The 17085-nt window shown below is 43.2% G+C and overlaps 2 protein-coding genes and 2 non-coding genes across 6 annotated transcripts; 2 read left to right on the top strand and 2 right to left on the bottom strand.

Moving 5' to 3' along the window:
• Positions 1-284: 284 nt before the first annotated feature.
• pou6f1 (POU class 6 homeobox 1) lies at positions 285-12105 on the bottom strand. 3 transcript variants are annotated; one of them, XM_058051720.2, is made up of 11 exons: positions 11700-12102; positions 11131-11201; positions 9273-9354; positions 7401-7670; positions 7059-7272; positions 6710-6978; positions 6505-6633; positions 4877-5119; positions 4675-4804; positions 4438-4606; positions 285-2197 (listed from the first exon to the last, which is right to left on the bottom strand). In XM_058051720.2, exons 2-11 carry the CDS (start codon positions 11157-11159, stop codon positions 1852-1854), a joined length of 1881 nt encoding a protein of 626 aa, XP_057907703.2. In that variant the 5' UTR covers positions 11160-11201; positions 11700-12102; the 3' UTR covers positions 285-1851. The 3 variants fall into 3 exon arrangements, with proteins under 3 accessions (XP_057907703.2, XP_057907706.2, XP_057907711.2); XM_058051728.2 differs by lacking the exon at positions 285-2197 and adding an exon at positions 3633-4266 and having other exon boundaries at positions 11700-12105; XM_058051723.2 differs by lacking the exon at positions 9273-9354 and having other exon boundaries at positions 11700-12100.
• On the top strand, positions 2255-2327 carry trnar-ucg (transfer RNA arginine (anticodon UCG)). The gene has a single exon. It is a non-coding gene; the product is annotated as a tRNA-Arg (tRNA).
• trnar-ucg (transfer RNA arginine (anticodon UCG)) lies at positions 5500-5572 on the bottom strand. Its single transcript has one exon. It is a non-coding gene; the product is annotated as a tRNA-Arg (tRNA).
• An 886-nt stretch (positions 12106-12991) lies between the features above and the next one.
• dazap2 (DAZ associated protein 2) lies at positions 12992-15169 on the top strand. The gene is made up of 4 exons (XM_058051729.2): positions 12992-13166; positions 14260-14378; positions 14453-14701; positions 14895-15169. Exons 1-4 carry the CDS (start codon positions 13154-13156, stop codon positions 15021-15023), a joined length of 510 nt encoding a protein of 169 aa, XP_057907712.2. The 5' UTR covers positions 12992-13153; the 3' UTR covers positions 15024-15169.
• The last annotated feature ends 1916 nt before the right edge of the window (positions 15170-17085 follow it).

Below are 17085 nucleotides of genomic sequence, written 5' to 3'. Positions count from 1 at the left end.
AATTTATCCCACTTTATAAGGTAGATATTCAACTAGGTTGTTTTTTATAATAATCGAAAAAATAGCAAAGACAGGGGTGTTGTACTATTTTGAAGGATCCACGAAAAACAATAATCAAAGATCCTCTAAATGACAAGAGCGCTCAGCTGGTTTTAAGAATTCCATGCAAAAATGCCATTCAGATATTATGTAAGTGTTTTTAAGGACCTACTTCAAATGCTGGTCAAAGATTATGTATTTTATGTATAAAAAATGATAGTGAAAAGGCAAAAACAAGAAGAATGAATTAGTAAAGACAACTTTATTGACTTTTCCAGACAGAAAATTACAAAAAAAAACCAAACTTGTTTGTGTTTTCCCACCTCCTGCTGTCACATAATAGATCCTTAAAGATACATATACGTACTGTACAGTATTATTCTCGTTTGCATTTTTATAAGTTAGCATGGAGTTATTTCACAAGATTTCAGTTCTTCTATAAAATACACGGCAAGCCTCATGCTTTATGAGGATGATTTATCGTCCACAACAACTGCCTTCTTATCTGGTGTTTAGCCTGCGTGGGACGGTGGCATGGCAATGCTGCTACATCCTTTTTGTGTCCCCCAAAAAAAAAAAAAAAAAACTCACTAATCTCATAAAATCTCCCGCAAACAACATGCGGCGTACAAAAGCAGCCGTCGCACCTTTTAGCCACTAAAGTGCATGAATTGTTAAAAAAAATAGTCAAAAAAAAAGACTGAAGGACACAGATTAACATCACAAATGAAACTATTAAAACTAAACTGCAAAAAAAAAGGGATTTTTTTTTTGCAAAAGGGAAAACGTAGCAAAGTAGAAAACTCCAACACACGTCACGGGACCTCATTTTTATGATTATCAACAACATTGCTGATTGTCCTTTATGGAAACGCCGGATGTTGCATTCAGAGCGCTCAAAACGGACACTTAATGGTAGTCGGTAGTCTCCATCTTGCCGCACTTTAGGTACTAAGTGTTCTTAGTTGTCGTTTGAGGGCACGAGTGCAGACACTTCAGGTAGTACACTCAGTGGCCACCAAACATTTACAAACTTAAAAAGCAGAGAAGAAGAACTGGGGACAGTACTACACTGTCAATGTGTGCCCACTCAGGAACCAAGTACAAAGTATACAGAGTATACAGAGTATACTGCATTCACATGTGCAGTGGTGGGAAAAAGTGTTTCCCCCATTTTTTAGATGTTTGTCACATGTTTCATGATTAATATCCATCCATTTTCTACCGCTTATCCTCATGGGGGGGGGGGTGCTGGAGCCTATCCCAGCAGTATTCCCTGGTCTGGGAAACAAGGATTCCCACCCACATTCATACCTATGGACAATTTGGAGTGAACAATTAACCTAGCATGTTTTTGGAATTGGGGGCGGGCGCGGGGGGGGGGGGGGGGGGTACTCGGAGAAAAGCCACCCACGTATGGGGAGAACATGCAGAGACTACTACACCTTTCCAAAATTAAAAAAAACGAGAGGAAGATGATTTGGGACCACACTACAGTAATAAGTATGCAGTGGACCGAGTACACTGAAGTGTGCTGATTGAAGTACTCCAGTACTCCATTGAAGACCAAGCTCACGTGCGTGGTAGAAATGGTAAGTTACCCTCCTAAAAGGTCACCAAGGAGCGGGACTACTCAACTTTTCCAGGGAATAATGGATTTGTGACAGGACTGGAGTGTGGAAAATGTGTGCACTCGGGAAGTAAGTGCGCAGTGTACATAGTATCCAAGTGTACTGACTGGCTTCAGTACTCTGCAGCATCAGTGAGGTCCTTTTGATGTCCCGGTATTTCCAAAAGGCGCTCCGTGATTCCCTACTGCACCTGGAAAATGTTAATCTTGCTGGTATTCTTCAGCGTCTGTCGCCGGTTGCAGAACCAAACGCGGACCACCTCGCGGTCGTAGTTGAGCTCCTTGGCGATCTCGGTGATCTCCTGGCCGGTGGGCAGCGAGTTCTTCTCGAAGTAGGAGTTGAGCACCTCGATGGCTTGAGGCGTGAAACTGGTGCGCCGCTTGCGCTTCTTGGACGGCTCGCCGCCCACAAACTCCATCAGGTTCTGCTGGCCTTTCTGGTTCCAGTGCTCCGCCTCGGCCAGCCACTTCTCCAGAACCGGTTTCAGCTTCTGGGCGCTCTTGGGGGTGATGTCCAGCTTTTCGAACCTACGGGGGGGGCACAGGGGTTAGTCCTAGGAAATATGCCCTGTCTCTGGTCCCCCAGACCACGTGGCCTAATGGATAAGGCGTCTGACTTCGGATCAGAAGATTGGGGGTTCGAGTCCCTTCGTGGTCATTGGAAAAAAAATGCTGACTGCTCCTGGTCACCAACAGGCGGCCCAACATTAAGTTGAGACAAACAACATTTGCAACTTGTCCCTTCACGCGGTCATGTGTACTACTTCATTAGAACATGCATCAGATTCCAATTGAGTGCATCCCATAATCAGTTCCCAGTTCCACATGTCCAAAAGGAGTAGGAAGAAGCAAAGCTTATTAAATCCTACCCCTCCATCTGGTGCTTTTACAATCACTAACTGTTACATTTGTTCACTTCCTGCTTTCCTAATATGGTTTAATTTAATACTAATAAAAAAAAAATCAAATATCAACTTGTACTTTGGTACGTGACAAAAAATAAAAAAATAAAAAACAAAAAAACGTATTATTAATTATAATAATAATAATAATAATTATTATTATTATTATTATTATAATTATAATTAATATGTTTTTGTTTTTAACAAAATATTAATAATTATTATTATAATAATTATTATTATAATTAATAATATGTTTTTTTGTTTTTTATTTTGTTATTTTTTGTCACGTACCAAAGTACAAGGTACAAAAATAAAAAACAAAAAAAACATTATTAATTATAATAATAATAATAATTATTATTATTATAATTAATGTTTTTTTTTTGTTTTGTTTTTTTTGTCACGTACCAAAGTACAAGGTACAAGTACAAGTATAATAATAATAATTATTATTATTATTATAATTAATAATATGTTTTTTTTGTTTTTTTTGTCACATATCAAAGTACAAGGTGATATTTGATATTTTTTTATTATTATTATTAAATTAAGCCATACTAGGAAAGCAGGAAGTGAACAAATGTAACAGTTATTGATTGTAAAAGTACCAGATGAAAAACATATTATTAATTATAATAATAATAATTATTATAATTAATAATGTTTTTTGTTTTTTTATTTTTTTGTCATGCACCAAAGGTGATATTTGAATATAAATATATTGGATATTTATTTATTTCATTTTGTATGATCTCATATCTTGTATCTGTTATTTATGTTATATAATCGGCACCAAAAGTCACTCTTATGACAGCAAAGACGGTGTACAGTCGAGATACTAAATAAAATATCATAAATTCTAATAAATCCAACCACAATAGACCACTTACATTGCTTACATCACATAAAAATATACATTACATTACATTTACACCACGAATGAAATTAATCCAAGATTACATATTCTGAAATAATAATAATAATTCATGCTGTGACTTATGACACTTAATAGTGTAAATGTATAATATTTGTTTCACCATACATATGTACATATCTGTCATAATGCATCTGAAATATTTGTACTCTAAATATTTGTCATTTATTTAACTGTATATGATATATTTTTATCTCATATCATCAGTGCCAAAAGTCACTTTTAAAAAATAAACATGATTTAGACATATAAAGATCAAATAGAGCACATATTTGTATAAAAAATACAGTTTAATTCCACATTCCAGCAAGCATTTTATTCTGGTGTATACGTACGTCTACGTATGTCAAGGTGCTTTAGAGTAGTCAGTGTACAGCTTGTATAGCAGTGCGGAATGAGTGGACACAGCCATGGTGGTGGAAACATCTGGCAACACAAGCGAGCACGTCATGATTCGACGTGAGCGTCATTGCCCCTCATCTAGCCCCGCCTTAATGCTCTCGGGCAAGGAACGGAGCAGAGCTTCACGGGTTGCTGCCGGATTCCTCTCGCCGTCGGAGGCGGGACTCTTCTTTGGCCGACCCCGGCGAGGCCTGTTGCGAGTGGAGCCCGTCCTGGAAAAGCGCTGCACCACCTTGGCCACCGTGCTGCAGCTCAGTTCCAGGGTGGAGGCGATCTTCTTATAGCCTAGGCCATCTTTGTGCAGAGCAACAATTCTATTTCTTAAATCCTCAGAGAGTTCTTTGCCATGAGGAACCCTGTTGGACATCCAGGGGCCAGTATGAGAATCGGAGCCAGAAACACCACACTTCTTCATCACAGCTCTCTTCCGCTATACCGCTATGCAAGCTGGACACGGACTACTCTAAGCGTCCCCGCGGGACGGCTGCCGAGATGCGAGGCGTGCGCTCGCTTTATGGTCAACTCACCTGCAAATGGCCGACTGGCTGTAGGCGGGGCCTTCCGTGGCGGTCAGAGCCTGCCCCACTTGCGTCTGCGTGAGCCCCAGCGACAGCCGGCGGATCTTGAAGTTCTTGGCGAACTCTCGTATCTCCTCCAGATTGATGCCCTCCTCCCCGCTGGGGGCCAGATGGGGCTCTGCGGGAAGGAGGGGGTGTTAAAAATAAATCGGCGGGGGATCAGAGGAGAGGATGTACGGTACGTACTGCTGACCAGCTGCCCCACTTTGGCCATGTCGGCACAGGTCACGGGGGCCGCGGAGGGCGGCGTGGTGGCGCTCTTGAGCGCTGATGGCTGCGGGGCGATGATGACGGGCGACTGGCTGGCAGCTGAGAGCTAAGGGCGATGGAACCCGAAAAAATCGGTCACCGTCTTTGAAAAGACTGTCCGTAAAAGCAGCGTGTCTACCTGGGGGGTGGCTTTGGAAGCTGCAGGCGGGGCGGCGGCCTTGGGGAGCACCGCCGCAGAGGCGGCCAGGGCGGCGGCAGTGGCGGCGCCGTTCCCCACCGCCGCGATGATCTGGCCCTGCGTGTTCAGGAGCAGCTGCGGCGTGACGGTCTGGACCTGCAGACCCTGGAGGGGCAGGGCGGGGGTGGCGGCCCCCCCGGCCAGGGAGGCCGGGTTCACCAGAAGTGGGAGCGTTCCAATCACCTGGGAAAGACAGAACACGGGATAATTTTAGTTTTTTTTTTTACATGATTTATTAAATATACAATATAATATAATGTAACATAGTAGAATCGAATAGAATAAAATAGAATATATTAATAGTAAAATGCTAGATTAGATTAAATAAACAATAATAATGAAATTAAAAACACATTATAAATAATACTAATATATATAGGGGGAGGAGTTCAGTCATTGGGAGGGGCTCAGAGTCCTCCAGTTTTCACGATGTGGACCTCGCTGGGAAAGGTTCGAACACCGCTGCCTTTGCCATTAGGCCATGCGTTCCTTTAATAAAGGTCAAGTTCCAGATGACCATGTTTCTAAAAATCATCATTTCAACAAAAGCTATTAAAGAAACTCAACCGCGAAGGGACTTGAACCCTCAATCTTCTGATCCGAAGTCAGACGCCTTATCCATTAGGCCACGTGGTCCTCTTCTCTGAATTGATTTCCTTTTATGCTTTTCCATAGGATGAGGACGCAAGGGATGCTCAAAGACCTCAAGTGGCTCCTCTGCATGTGAAGGAGGAACGGCTCTCCTCTGAGATCCTCATCCTGATTCTAAGGAGCAGATGCAGTTCTCCGAAAAATCCCAAGTTCAAAAACTCCATTTTGAGCCTATGCTTGCAAATCAAGTATGGATGCACAAGAATCACGACCACAAAGGGAATCCAACCCAGAACTTCGATAATCAAATGACGTTAAAGAAACACGACCACAAAGGGACTCAAACCCTCGACCTTCAGATTCCAAATCAGACGCCTTATCCGTGAGACCATGCTGTCCTCTGACGGAGCTTCCACAAGTTGATTTCCTTTTTTGCTTTTCCATAGAACGAGCTTACGAGGGATTAGGAAAACCAGACACTCTTAAATAAACGCAACCATGACTATGCTACTATGCTAATGTTAGCATGCTAGTACGCAACGTGGACCAGTTACACCGACATTTTGTCTCCATTTCTCTCCACGTATAACGAGATAAACGTCAAGTTGCCAGATTTGTCTTTGCTGTCCACAATACGCCCGTGTACCAAGTACTTCCGGATACGTTGTAACTTCATCATACAGGAGCTTATTATTGCAACCACGTGACTTATTGTGATGCCTTCTGGCCAGCAAATACCAAATGCTAACAACCGCCAAGGAATTTGACAACTCCATCTTCAATTCCAAAGTCATCCATGAGGCCACGTGGTCCCCTGGAAGACTGACTGTGGTCTATGATGCTTTGGGCTTAGCGTCTTAGTTCTAACGTCCCTACGTGGCCCCTGCTAGGAAAACCCTGTTATGGGGCGTAACCCTGTCGACCCTCCCCTGTCCGTCATTGGCCAAGCCTGATCGATATGAAACCCACAGACCAACCTGTCCCTGAGCCGTGGTCAGGATCTGGCTGGTGATGCCGGCCATGTTGGACATGGTGCTGGTGATAATGGGGGAGGAGGTGAGTGAACTGAGGAACTGGGTCTGAGCTCCCAGCGAGGTGGCGCTGATCTGCGGGAGCGAGAAGGTAGAAGTTTTTTAAAAAGCAACGGGGAAGTCGGCGAATCTGAGACCGGGGCGTCCTTACAAGCGCGGGGTTGATGGACAGCCCCGCCGTCTGGAGCGCCGCCACGGATAGGTGGTTAGCGGCGGCGGTGGGAGTCGGCGCGGAGGCCTGAGCTGCCGCCGCCGTCACCGATGTTGCCATCTCCTGAGCGGAAGGAGCGTTGACGGCCGACGTGGGCGGCGGCTGCTGCAAGGTGGTCTGCACAGGCTGCATGGAAGCTGCCGGAGACTGGAACACCCCCTGCGTGCTGGTCTGCAGCTGAGGATGGACCGAGTTGAGAACTGTTGCAGCTGGGGGGACAAGAAGACAACCATTGGACGCCATTCATGACATCATCTATGTACTGGTTCCATTGTGTTCACCGGCTCACCTTGAAGGCCGGCAAAGGGCAGCTTGAGGAGGTTCCCGGGCTGCGTGGTGGCGGCGGCGAGCCCGGACAGAGTGGCCACGTTGGTCGTGGGCAGGGTGAGGACGGCCAGACCCCCCTGGCCGCCGATGGGGATGAGCAGGGGCTGGCCTAGGGAGCCCGTTTGGGCCAACATACCGGCGGTCATCAACGTGGCCAAACTCTCCTGGGACAGAACCTGTTTGGTCAAACAGCAGATTCATGTTATGGCATATTAAATATTCATATAGAATATGAACATATAGACCTGTCACCGACAAATTATCGCCAATAATGGATATTATCACATCGGATGCAAAGTCATACCTGCGGGCAACCTTGGACAGCGACAGCGGCCGCTGGCGGCGGCGCCGGCAGGGATACGCTGATGGGCACAGTTGGTGCAACCGTCTGGGCGGCGGGCGGTGGAACCTCCGCGGGCGCCGCCTGGTCGTCCCGTGGGTGGCTTCCCTCAGGTTGAGCCCCTCCCTCGTCCGCTTTGCCTTCACTTCTCTTCCCTTCTGGTACCGATGAAGAAGACGCATCGACTTCCACCTCCAACACGCGTATCGTCTCCTGGCCGGACATCACGATGACCTGGACAACAGCCGGGGGGAAAAAAAAAAGATTTTTTGGTTGATTCTACTTTTCTTTTAGTGGTTAATTTTACGAAAAACTAACTAATTAACTAGAAGACTGCTTGTGTTGCGTTTGAGAGACGCAGGAAAGTAGGAAATATCCCATTGAATAGTCTAAGCTACTACAGCGGAACCTCTAAAGGCAAACTTTCATCCTTACATTTATTCCTTCTGTGTAGCATTCTTATTGCTGCTGAAAGAGTTTTTGGGTTTTTCTTTAGCTTTTTTGCTTTTTCATGGTGTGTGATTCCACCACAGAAAGGAAGTAGAAATACGAAGGTTTCCAAAGGTGGCCTGCGGCTGCTTGTTTTTTCCTGGCCGAGGACCATTGTTCATTATTATTTTTTATTTAAAGATGCAATATTATGAGAAACAAACAGAACAAATAAAGATATAATGTAGTTGTTTTTTTTAAGAATAAAGTCAAAATTCTATGAGAATAAAGTTGCATCCTAATGAGAAAAAAGGTCAGAATTTTTCAAAAATAATCTGGTAATATTATGAGGAATAAACCACAAAGGGGAAATATGACAGCAAAATACATTATTTTTTTAAAAGTAATAATTTCATGTGAAAGAAACAAAACAGCAAAAAAATGGAATTCGGGTCAGAACTACAAGAACAATAGCATAAAAAAGCATAAATAAAAACAGCTGTAATTAATAAAAATAAATTCATATTAACAGAAAAAGTGGTATTATAACAAGAAAAAAGACCCCATTTTACAAGAATAAACTTGTAATATGAGTTGAAACTTGATATTATAAGAGAAATAATATATAATATTAACAAATATGTGTAATATTAGGAGGAAAAAGTATTTGAAAAATCAGGTTACCTTGCAAAAAGTTGCAATGCTAAAATTAGGTTAAAATATTATGCGAATAAAGTCATAAGTACAAGAATATGAGAATTATGAGAATAAGTTTAAAAATGTGTCAATTTAGTAGGATGCAGTTGAAATATGAATGAAATTGTTTTTTAAAAGTCATAATATAATAAGACCAAAACACAATATGTTGTAATTGTAATATTATGCGACTAAAGTCCTAATATTGTGAAAAAAATACAAAAATGTTTAAGAAGGAAGTTTAAATATTATTTATATCCCAAAGCTGGAATTCCTTCTTAGTTTGCCAGCAGATTTGGCAAAGAAGAGAAAAATGTCATGCCAACCATAGAACAGGAAGTGGCACGCACACAACTCTGTCCCGGCCGCTCAGCACAACATGGAGGACAAAATGTGGATCGCACGGTAACAAAAATGTTACTGTGACGCAGCTGACTTACTTTTACACTTGCAAAAAATACATTATAGAAAATAATGAGCCTGTCGGGTTAGTCGATGTGTTGACCCTGGAACAGATGAACGATTCCAGTCAAAGGTTGGACTTTGGAGGTTCCTCTGTATTTTTGAAAAAGGCTACTTGTGTCCAACTAACAGATACTTTACTCCTCTACGTCACATGACAACATCTACTGAGTGATGGCGGACGGCATGCACGTGAAAGTGAGAGGACAGGACGGGCCGGGCCGGGCCGGAGGGTGAAAGGACGCGTACCTGGTGGCCTCCCGCAGGGAATGTCAAAGGGCAGGATTTGAAATGGGCTGAAAAAAGACGTCTGCGCTCAGACAGTGAATGGCTAAGGAGGACAGAGAAGCCCAGCAACGTTAAAACACACCCTTCACCAAAAACACGCAGGCAGCAGCACGAGCCATGTTTTCCTTCACGGAACACAGCGGACACACACACACACACACACACACACACATGACATGAATGTGGGACCTCACCACTGACAACAATTGGGCCAGCGCCCCCAAACCAAAACACTTTTGCGGTATACGTTTTAAAAGGAACCGACTTGGCTTTTTGCTTAAATACAGTAATGTTAGACTTCTCTCATATAGATGATCTCTGACTAACTCATATAGAGTTTCTTTCACAAGCGTAGATCCTTAAAAACAGTGGTGCTCCTGCCTTATAGAAGATTTTTGACTGGTGTTTTTGCGGCAGATTCCTAATAACAGCCTTCCTTTCATAGAGAGGATCGTTAATGAACGTTTTGGCAATAGTTCCTTCAATACAACCGTACTCTTCTCTCATTTAGTATAGAGGATGTTTGACTTGGGGTTTTGCCGTAGATCCTTAAAACTGCAGTGCTCCTGTCATGTAAGGACTTTTGGATGAGCATTTTGGCTGTAGATTCTTAAATATAGCAGTGCTCCAGTCATATATAAGATATTTCACTCGTGTTTTTGCAAAAGATGCTCAAAAATTGCAAAGGGATTCTGTTACAGAGAATATCTTTGACTGGCGTTTTTGTAGCAGGTTCCTAAAAACAGCATTCCTGTCATAGAGAGGATCTTTGACAGTAGTTCTTTCCTATAGAGGAGCTTTCATGAGCATTTTTGTTTTTCCTCACAAATTACGTAAATCTTTGACTGACGTTTTTGCAGTAGGGGCTTAAAAACTGTGCTACTATAATATAAAAGATCTTGTTTTTTTGTAATAGGTTCTTAAAAACAGCATTGCATTCCAAAAGTTGCCCATTTATCCATTATTTTGCGGTATATCGTTATAAAAGAGCAGTGCTCTCCTACATAGAAGATTTTTGCCTAGCATTATTGTCACAGGTCTTTAAAAAAAAAAAACAGCAGCACACTCCTGTCACAAAGAAGATCTTTGACTGGTGTTTTTATGAAGGATCCTCGACTACTGTTTTTGCAGTAACTTCTTAAAAACAGCCCCCGTGGGTGCCTTGTCCGAGCCATGGATGACAGGGGATGCAGAGCAGGGAATCAAACCCGAGGACTTCAGATTACAGGGTGCATTCGGTTCCTTTTGCGCACAGCACAGAATCAATGAGCAGCACTTTAGTAGCATCCATCCAGCCGTCATCGTATGCTAAGGAAGTTAGCATGACTTTATCCATGAATACTACTAAATACCTCAGAAAAGTAAACCTGCTGGAGGGCCGCTGAGCAAAAAGAAAGGTTTCTTGAAATAAAGCTCCGTCAGCTACAAACGAGCGAGCTGGAAATTTGACCAATGTGTTTTTTTTCAGCAAATAGGCAAACCTAGCATGATGATGCTGTTGAAATGTGAGTGTAACGTTAGCATCACATAGCTGTGGTAGTCGCTAACGTTTGTCACTACGTTGTACGTCAAACATGGCAGCTATTACGTCGACAAATGCAGAATTAGCAATGAAAAAGTGCAAAGTGGTAGCTTACAGGCGTGGCCAAACAGCTCATTAGCATTAAAGCTACAGACACACGTCTAGGCGACATTTTCGATAACACACGTCCAAACAAACATGGGATGTATGCTACGAAAATAGCTAACCGCTAGTTTTTACAGGTCATCCGTTTGCTTCCTTTGGTTTACTTTCCCCAAAAGTTCCAAGGTGAGTTACCTGCTCGTTGACGGTAAGAGGCGGGGCATCTCTGGCAGGAAGGTCCTGGGACTTCATGGCGCCACAAAAAACTGCAACACACCAGCATTTTATTGCAAAGACCAGTAGCAGGCGGACTTTTATTTTTTTGTTGGTGGTTATTTATGGAACAGACTATTTGAAGAGGGCCGTAAACAGGCCCCACTGTGTTGCACTTTGGCTGCAGAGGACATCATTGAGGGAGGGGGGGTGGGGGTGGGGGCACATCGAAACATTGTACATGAGGAAAATGCAAAACCGAGCCGCTTAAAATGAGACACATGATGATAGACACGCCGCTGTGAAAACTTAATGGTCTCCTCAGGAGCCACCACTCACCGCCAGTCTGGTCGGTCACTTTAGGACACCGGTATTATGTATTTCTGTCTGTTTATCATAAATATATAAATTATGCTAATTGCGAGCATTGCATATTAACCCCAACTCATTTCCTGTCGCAGTTCGGCCGCTGCCAGCAAGGACGAAGCGACAGGAGTCGTCCTTTCTTGCACACTTGTCTTCCCAAAATAGTCTTCCGTCGCCCAACTTACCTCGCCCAGGTGAACCCCCGCGGAAAAAATCCCAAGAGTGTGACAGTTTGTGTCAGGCACACCTAATTAAAAATTCATCTCAGCTCCCAGACAGGCGCAGTGGCCGCACACACAAAAGCCATTTGCATGGCTAAGAAGGAGGGCTGCGATGTGTGTGCTTTTTGGGGGGTCTGGCCGCTCTCCGCCGGGCTCGCCGCGAAGGCAACACGGAAAAAAAGCCTCCGGGAACCCCACCAGCGCCCATGTGAGGAGCAAAGTCGGCGGGAATCGCCACAAATGAGCCCTTTTCGCCACTACGTCATGAACATAATTTATGCAAGAAAAAAATCTTGCATTGAAAAATGTCTGCCGCGACTTGAGAGGCGCCGAGGCGCTCTTAAAGGGACAGTACACCAAATAGCGCCAGGCTTTTAACCGGGATTATAATAATGTATTACTGTACAGTACTAGGGAGAGGACAGAAATACACGCACGGAGGGTTAACCGAGGATAAAGGTCATATCGATACATTATTTATTTATTTTAATTCAATGAAGGAGGGATCAGCCGTAAACCGTTTCATTTTAGCAATAATATATTATATGAATACGTATTACAGTATATATACTGTGTTATCATTATTTGAAGTATTTGTACTACTTTGTTGTAGTACGCAGATTCCTTAGATGCCTTGCATAGTTTGTGCAGGGTTTTTTTACGACTAAATGCAAGTATTAGTAGTAGCAATACACATACACAAATACACATATTTAAGAAATATATACATTCTAAAGATATATGAGAGTAGTAGTAGTAGCGAGAATCCTTGCTGGAGTTATAGTATTTCAACATTTCAATGCTTTACAGAACTTCATTTTATAAAGCATTTTTAGTAGTGGTACTTGTTGTGGTACACGGGCTCTTTAAGACATTATTGTAGTTGGGGGATGTACAATGAAGTTCCTATTTTGGAAATATTACTTTTAAATAAAACATTTTTATTAGTAGTGGTGGTAATAGTAGTAGTGGTATTTTTTTGTGTGGTCCACGGACTCTTTAGATGTCTCATTGTAGTTTCAGAAATACATTTTTATATAGAAAGTATTATTAGTAGTAATAGTAGCAGTAGTCGAAGTATTTGTGGTAAAAAAAATAGTTGTGAATTCTATACGTTTAACAATACTACGTTTACTAATACTACGTTTATAAAGCATTATAATAATACTTAGTATCACTCGTCATCGCCACCATCCACCGGTAGGGGGCGCGCAAACCGACATCGAGCAGTTTGCTCGAGCGTCGAGCAAGAGCCCATGACGTCAGCACTTCCACAACAACAAGAAGCAGCAGGAAAAACAAGGAAGTGAAACACTGCGAGCGTAATCTGTTTTTGTTATAGCGACGCCGCGACGAGACGCCAACAGCCACCACAGTTATAATCTGATATACGACAAACTGCTAACCGGGCCGCAACAATGAACAACAAAGGTATTTTTTTCTGGATATTAAAAAAAAATAATAATAGTCAGTTTCTCGTATGTATGCGTCGCTAAGGCTAAAGCTAACGACGCCTACCGTTGTTGTTTGTGGACATCCGAGGCGGGCTGCATGCCAATAAACAGACGCGGTTTGTACAATAACGCAGCACAGGTCGACTTTAGGTGGCTTTAAATGTCAAATGTGTCGACGGTGTAATAACAATCTTTCTACCCTACCGTCACCTCCGCCGCCATTTGTCGTTAGATTATGTCATATTGGCTACGGGCAGTCCACCACCAAAACAAGCTAGGTTTGGTCTATTTTGCCACAGTCCACCAAGGATCTTCAGTTTGAATGGATGATTTCGCCAGATATTTAATAATAGGACCTGATGAATACATAACGGGTACTCAAACTATGCTCTGTTTACGCTTGTGGGAATTTCGACAAACGCTCGATAAAATTGCATTTACAACTAACATTCCCAGTTTATTCTCATATTGCTTACGTACGTGCGGGAATTTGTTTAGTTTTTCCAACCAAAAATACACTACTGGATGTTACTATATATTATTTTCCCCGTGGTAATAATACTGCCGTATTTTTGTTAATACTACGACTTAATGGTCGTAAAGCAGGGTGCTGTGTTTAAGGCCGTGTGGGAATTTTCATTAACAATCGCTGTCCTGATTTTGTGACTTTTCCCTCCCACCAAACGTGACTAATTTCTGACATTTTATTACAGTTTGTTGTCATATTGTCACCAATACTGCAATTTTATTGTCGTAAATGGTGAGATAATTTTGACAATAAATCAATCAATTAGGTGGGCAACTATTGTCCTGGTTTGGGGACTTTGGATAGCAAATAAAATGTATTATTCGTGTATGTTACAGCTTTTTTCCTGTAATAGTACCCTTTTTAATAAAAAAAACTACAGAATTTTTTGTAATGTTCAGATGTGACAGACAGACAGACGGAATACTTTATTAATCCCTTTGGGATTCCCTCAGGGAAATTGGCCCGTGATGATGTGTGATGTGTTCTGCAACCAAGACTAATTCGTATTTAGTATGTTCTAAAAGTCCGTGTTATGTTGCAGGTTCCTATCCTCAGCAGAGTGTGTACCCTCAGCAGAACACTGCGCCCGTTTACCCTCCCGCTATGCAAATGTCTCCTCAGGCGCCTCCTTACACGGACACGCCCCCCGCCTACTCTGAGGTAACTACGGCGACACGGAAAGCTACCCACCTCGGGAGCGTGCTAGTGACGTCTTCTTCTTCTTCCCTGTGCAGATCTACCAGCCCAGATACGTGCTTCCGCCTCAGGTGACCGGCCAGATGCCTCAGATGTCGTCCCCTTACGTGGGCACGCAGGTCTACATGCCCATGCAGCCGCAGATGCCCGTGGGCCACATGGGACAGAACGTCCCCTTGGCTTACTATCCCATGGGGGCCGTGTACCCGCCGGGGTCCACGGTGATGGTGGAGGGCGGCTTCGACTCGGGCGCTCGCTTCACGGCCGGCACCAGCGTGTCCATCCCGGTGAGTGGTCGCTGAAAAAAACTAAGAGAGCTTTTACATTCGGCAAATTCATTTATCACTAATTAACTGACTTGACGTCATCACGCCCCCCCCCCGCAGAGGGGCGTGTTAGCGGCAATTGTTGCTGTCCAACAGCATTTTATGCGGATGCTTTTTTTCCCCCTGTTTAATTGTTTGCCTTTCCCCTCCCCAGCCACCACCTCCCGGGCACCCCCCCAACGCGGCCCAGCTAGCAGCCATGCAGGGCGCCAACGTGGTCATGACGCAGCGAAAGAGCAACTTCTTCCTGGGCGCCTCCGGCGGAGGTTACACCATCTGGTAACGGCAGCTGATCCCAGCACGCCTAAAATCGTCTACACCCCCCCTCCCCTTCCCCACCCACCTCCTGTCAATCACATCCGTCCCCTCCCTTCCTCGTTAGGCTGCTTGGCCACAATACTGACATCACCTAATGGAATGTAATGTTTTCAAGCCCTTGTGAAAGGTACAGTACTCCACTTGTGACCTTGCGATCGAATGACGAGCGCTAGCATTTAACGCTGTAGAGTCCGTCCCGTAGACCCCCCCCCCTCATTGCTGTGCTGTAATTCCAGACCATTCCAGTACAGTACTAGCAAAGTATCTAAGATTTTTTGTTTTTGTTTTTTTTTTTTTTAGTGGCACAAGGGTAGATTACCACGCTGGTTAGGACACAATAAGGCCACCAAGGAGTCAAATATTCTGTAGGTTTACCATTTGACTCCAAAAATGGGGGGCACTTTGATATATTTTGTATGTTAAAGATGCCCAAGTACATCCGATCGTGCAATCTGAATAAAACAGCTTTTCAAAATGAGCTATGAGACAAAAGCGGTGCACGTTGGACACCCCCGCCCAAAAAAATGTCTACCTGTAGAACACTAAAGCCACACTACTGTAGATAACTTAGCTGCTTATTGGTCAAAGTGAAGCGCAGTCCAGAGTTTGGGGGGGAAATACCAACTTTTTTTTTTTTTTTAGTGTAGTAAACTTCTCAATGTGTAGTAGTTCCATGTGTACTAGTATGATGATCACAAGAAGTCCTCAAAAGAAAAAAAACAATGCATCTTGGATGCCTTTAGCTAGATTGAACTTGTCTTTTGCAGTGTCGTTAAACAAAATAGAACTAAAATTTGGAGGAAAAAACAGAATTAGAGACTTGAATGCACTTGCAGCCAAAGTGGTTTACTGTACCTTGTTGGGCAACTTGTAGTTTTAACTTATAGTCAAGTGCCAAAGAGCACGGTTAATGAAAACAAACTTAAAAAAAAAGTTACAACATTTAGTAAATCCAAATATTGAGCGGAGTGGAAAGGGCTGGTTGGTGTACCATTTTTTACAGCTTTGTGTTTTCCTTTTGTTCTGCTGTCGGATACCCAGAGTTTATACACTATGTTTTATATCCCGTATCGCATGATTATGGCATTTACCTGAGGAAATTGGCCCCTTTTCTGATCGTTTTTCCAAATGTTCCCTGGTTTCTTCGCCCGCCTTTTATTCGGCAACTCCAGCGAGGCTCTCGCATTTCATCCCGCGACCGCCAGTCGAACCAAAGCTCAGACGCACTTGTTTGGTTGTGATGCTTTGCAATTAGAAAAGCAAACATATCAATTAGTAGATTATCTGCAATTGTTAAAGAGAAATTGCTAGTTTGAGAGCAGTTTTCGCACCTTTTGTACTGATTTAATTAAAAGATGCACTGCTAAGCTAACATGGCGAACTGTAGGCCATGTTTCTTGTGTGTATGCTCGTGATGGCGACGTCTACCAGGAAAAAAAAAAAAGCTGTGAAATAGTCTGCTGTCTGTGCGCTGATTCGACAACGTTCAGATGACGTTTGTAAACGTTTACTGATAGAACTAAAATGTTTAACCTAAGTCTTTTCAATCGCACATACCGCGAAACACGAGATTACAGAAAGGTACGGCAACAATGTCGTCGAGCGGGAACGTCAAATTCCCGGAAGTGTCACCAAGATATCCGTTCGTCGCGACACGTGACTGCCGTTAACCAATAAACTGCATTTGTGCCCTTAAAAAAAAGCGGCGAAAACTAACAATGTCTCGTAATATCTTATCGAATAATTCTTTTTAGCTCGACAACGTTACGGGCACAGCTTACTTGCTTTTATACCATATATCTTGGAAAATATTCGATTAAACAGTGATAATTACTTAAATCCACTAAATCACTACATCCCGGAAGTAGTGTCACTTAGCTATCGACTGTCTACGATGATTGGGTCAAACGGAGCACGTGACAAAACTTGGCCAACCAGCACCGGCCGTCACGAAATGTAAGCTATCGCTTGAACTCGGAACTATTTGGTATTGTAGCGTATTTCTCACAAGACATTAAGTTTGAATG

Source organism: Doryrhamphus excisus, linkage group LG15 (genome assembly GCF_037039965.1).
Source record: "Doryrhamphus excisus strain RoL-2023G ecotype Guam linkage group LG15, RoL_Dexc_Guam_v1.1, whole genome shotgun sequence".
Classification (NCBI taxonomy): Eukaryota; Metazoa; Chordata; class Actinopteri; order Syngnathiformes; family Syngnathidae; genus Doryrhamphus; species Doryrhamphus excisus.
Note: the sequence above shows the minus strand (reverse complement) of the source record. Positions and strands in the feature narration are given on the sequence as shown.